General features: G+C 48.0%; 1 protein-coding gene across 1 annotated transcript in view; it reads right to left on the reverse strand.

Annotated features, from left to right (window-relative positions):
* LARGE1 (LARGE xylosyl- and glucuronyltransferase 1) overlaps positions 1–3,610 on the reverse strand; it is a 443,593-nt gene that overhangs the window by 281,594 nt on the left and 158,389 nt on the right. The window contains exon 5 of the mRNA XM_007449439.1: positions 3,550–3,610. This exon is cut by the window's right edge and continues 11 nt beyond it. Coding sequence (XP_007449501.1) covers positions 3,550–3,610 — 61 coding nt within the window. The remainder of the gene's footprint in view (positions 1–3,549) is intronic.

Raw genomic sequence — 3,610 nt, forward strand, 5'->3', positions numbered from 1 at the left:
TTACCGCAAAAAAAAAAAAAAAAACCAAACCTGAAACCTCTTCCTAATGGCTTCGTGTCTCTTAGGCACCCAGTGCTGAGTTTACCGTGTATCATTCATTTAGCAAATGTTATCATAGGTGAGGCATCAACACGGTTTAGGTTTGTTGAGCAGGTGTTAAGCTTACAAGGTGATGAAAAACAGACAGGATCCCAGCTCTTTCGGAGCCTACACTCTAGGGGAGACAGACATTTACCAGCTCATTACACAAAGGCGTGAAAGCTTACACTCCGCAGCGAGTTTACTGAAGGAATGTATGTGATCCTCCGAGAAGATACAACAAAGAAGTCCCTATGCGATGATGAAGGCAGGGAAGGTTTCCTTGTGTACGTGGAGCTGAAGCAAGAGAACGTGGACTCAATTAGCGATGGGGGAGAGCAGGCTGAGAGTACAACAGACAGAAGAAATGACTTGTGCAAAGGCCCCCAGCGGAAGGGAAGGAGCAGAGCAGACCGAAGATCCAGTGGGGGAGCAATGGTGCTAACAGTAGAAGACAAAGTCAGGAGGAGGTAGGGGCCAGACTGTGCAGGAAAACTCGACTCAGTCAAGGACTGTGGTCTCCATCTTAGTAGCATCCGGAAATCACTGAAGGTTTTACGCAGAGGACGGGGAAGGTGTGGTCGGGCTTGCCTCTGGAAAGGCTGACTCATGCTACTGACGGAGAAGAGATGTGGGTGAGGAGACGTGAACGGAGAAGAAGGGAAAAGGCTTGTCTGGGAAAACAAAGCAAAACAAAAAACTGCTGCTGTGTTGGCGACAGAGCATGCAGGCTTAGACAAGGATGGTAGCAGGGGAGACGAAGACTAGCTAGGACCTCAAATGGCCAGATGCTCGGAGAGAGAAAGGGACCCATCGAAGGCAAACTCTCGGTTCTGGATGAGCAGCTAAGGAGGTGGTGGTGTTAGGTTCCAGGAGAGGCTCAGGTCGGCGGGGAGTGGGCAGACCACGGTTTAGACTTGTTGAGCAGAATTATGTATGAATTATTATGACTGTTATCATGAATTATGGAAAAATTATGTTTTACAAAATGCCTTCATACTCACTGTCCTTACCAGATTCTGACAACTGCCTCACGGAATACAGGACTGTGGGTGATAGATGTTTTAAGAGGTAGGGAAATAAAATGCAGATGGTAGGGACACTGCATGGCAGAGTCAGCAGCAGAAGGCAGGGTCAAGGGCAGGACTCTGGAGACGATATCCAAAGGACACATCAGATTGTTGGTTTTTTTAATTCTTATTTTTTAAGCCATGGAGTCCTCAATTCCAATGGATAAAACTCCAGTGTGTAAAAATAATGGATACCTGGATTCATGTGGGCATGAGGCAGTCAGAGCCCTCGTCTTCCCCCACACCAGTCCCCTCCTTTCCTCCAAGATCCTAAGGAAGCCTTGGGGTTCCCGGGGGCAGCTTACAGGCCACCGTGCCTTACCTTTCAACCTCCCGGCTGCCCTATGGGCCTTCAATCAAGAGCATTTTAATCCTATATTGCCATGGCTGCAAAGGGGAATGAGGGATTGTCAAGAACCTGCTGCATTTCAGGCACTGCTGGGCCTTCACATGAGTTATCTTATTTAATCCAATATCTTCTCCCACAGCTGGCAGGGTTCCACCTATTTTCAGCTGCTCAAGCCAAGGCTCAGAACCCAAATCAGATATTAGCTCTTTAATGGCAAGATGGGAAATGAAGCTGGGGTTTTCAACTACTTTGCGTTTCCTCAAAGAGCAGAGGGGGTGCAGGCTTGCACAGGGCACAGACACAGGACTGCTCTAAGAAAGAACATGCATGCTGTGCCAGACGTGGCCCCCTCCCCTCCTGCTGCTTTTCCCCATGGTGTTGGCCCTCCGACCCCGGGAGACAGAGTGGCTTGCTTTCACCTTAATTAGTGCAGCAATTTGCTAAATTTTGTTTTTCCCTTTTTAAGAGTGTTAATCAGTTTTAGCTCAGAATAGATTGGAATGGCACACAAATTACCACGACAATCCCCAAATGCTAAATTCTGAACATCTCGATCAACCTCAGAGCCTGAAATATGGGAAAATGAGAAACTCCGGCCAACATCTTTGTGATCTATTTAAAATGCTACGGCTCTGAAATGAAAAGATAATGGCTTTATGAGGTTTAGACCAAGCAATTTGCTAAAATCTGCCTCATGCCTAGGTGCTTAGTCCTTCCCAAGGTGACTGGAGACAGAGCTGCAATGGTTTCTGCACAGCTACATGTTCCACTAATAACAGCAATTGGTTAAATCCACAAGCATTACAGGGTACCAACAAATGTGCCAGAAATACAGAAAAGAACAAGATGTGCTCCCAGCCCCGTCCCATTAAGAAGGTTCTAAACTAAAGCAGTCGACGGGCAAGTGAACAGAAAACGTCCTCCTCTTTCCTGGAGGAGTCATGGGACGTTCTCAGAGGGGGTAGCCATGGAGCTGAGTCCTAAAGGATGAGTGGGAGGTGTGACAGTAGCTGGAAGGGTGTGTCAGGTAGAAGGAACAGCAGAAGCAAAGGCTCAATCGCAGGAGGGAGGGCAGAGAGCCCAGAGGTGGTTTCTTCGAGCTGAGTAATAAGCAAATTTGCAGGAATGGCCAGAGATGCGACTGGAAGAAGAGTCAAGAGCCAGAATATGCAGGTTTTAAATCAGACTGTGAACCTCAAGCTTGATGCAGACCACGTGATACCACAGGAGGATTTTTTTATTATCCTTTTTTTTTTTTTTTTTTTGCGGTACGCGGGCCTCTCACTGTTGTGGCCTCTCCCGTTGTGGAGCACAGGCTCTGGACGTGCTGGCTCAGCGGCCATGGCTCATGGGCCCAGCCGCTCCGCGGCATGTGGGATCTTCCCGGACCGGGGCACAAACCCGTGTCCCCTGCATCGGCAGGCGGATTCTCAACCACTGCGCCACCAGGGAAGCCTCCACAGGAGGATTTTAAGCAAGGGAATGACGTGGCCAACTGAGTCTCCCTTGGTTGAAACCCTCTGGCCCAACATAATCCTTAATATTTATTCAACATAGTCTTTTAAAGCATATTCACACATGTTCTCTCATTTGAGCCTCTTAATGACTCCATGAGGTTGGTGTTATAAGTACATTTCTACTCATGAAAAAAAAGATCCAAAGGTATAGCCTGTTTACTTTGTGTCTCACGACCAGTAAATGACAACATACGAATTCAAACCCAGGCCTGTCAGACTCAGCGCTGACCTCACCGGGTAACAGGATTCTCTAGATATTGGCCACCATAGGCCTTCTTTAGATACGGACCAGGCCAGTAGCCTCCAGCCTCCACAGAAAGCCTTGGTGGCCAGAACTGCACAGACCAACATGTATTCTGTGCTCAAGAAATGGTTGCTTTAATGCTTCAGATAATCAAATCAGATTCAAGTGGCAAACACCCTCAGTTACACCCTGGACGTCTCCAGTTTGTGAGCTGAGATTTCTGCCTTTGCTGCTGTCTACTAAACCACAAACAAGAAATGCATCCTGCTTGATCTCCCTTCCCCCCGGTACCTTGAGCTCATCCGCGTTGTAAAAGTCTACTCGCACGGCAGGCACCATCCAGGTCTGGAAG

This window comes from Lipotes vexillifer, unplaced genomic scaffold, assembly GCF_000442215.2.
Source record: "Lipotes vexillifer unplaced genomic scaffold, Lipotes_vexillifer_v1.1 scaffold374, whole genome shotgun sequence".
NCBI classification, from domain to species: domain Eukaryota; kingdom Metazoa; phylum Chordata; class Mammalia; order Artiodactyla; family Lipotidae; genus Lipotes; species Lipotes vexillifer.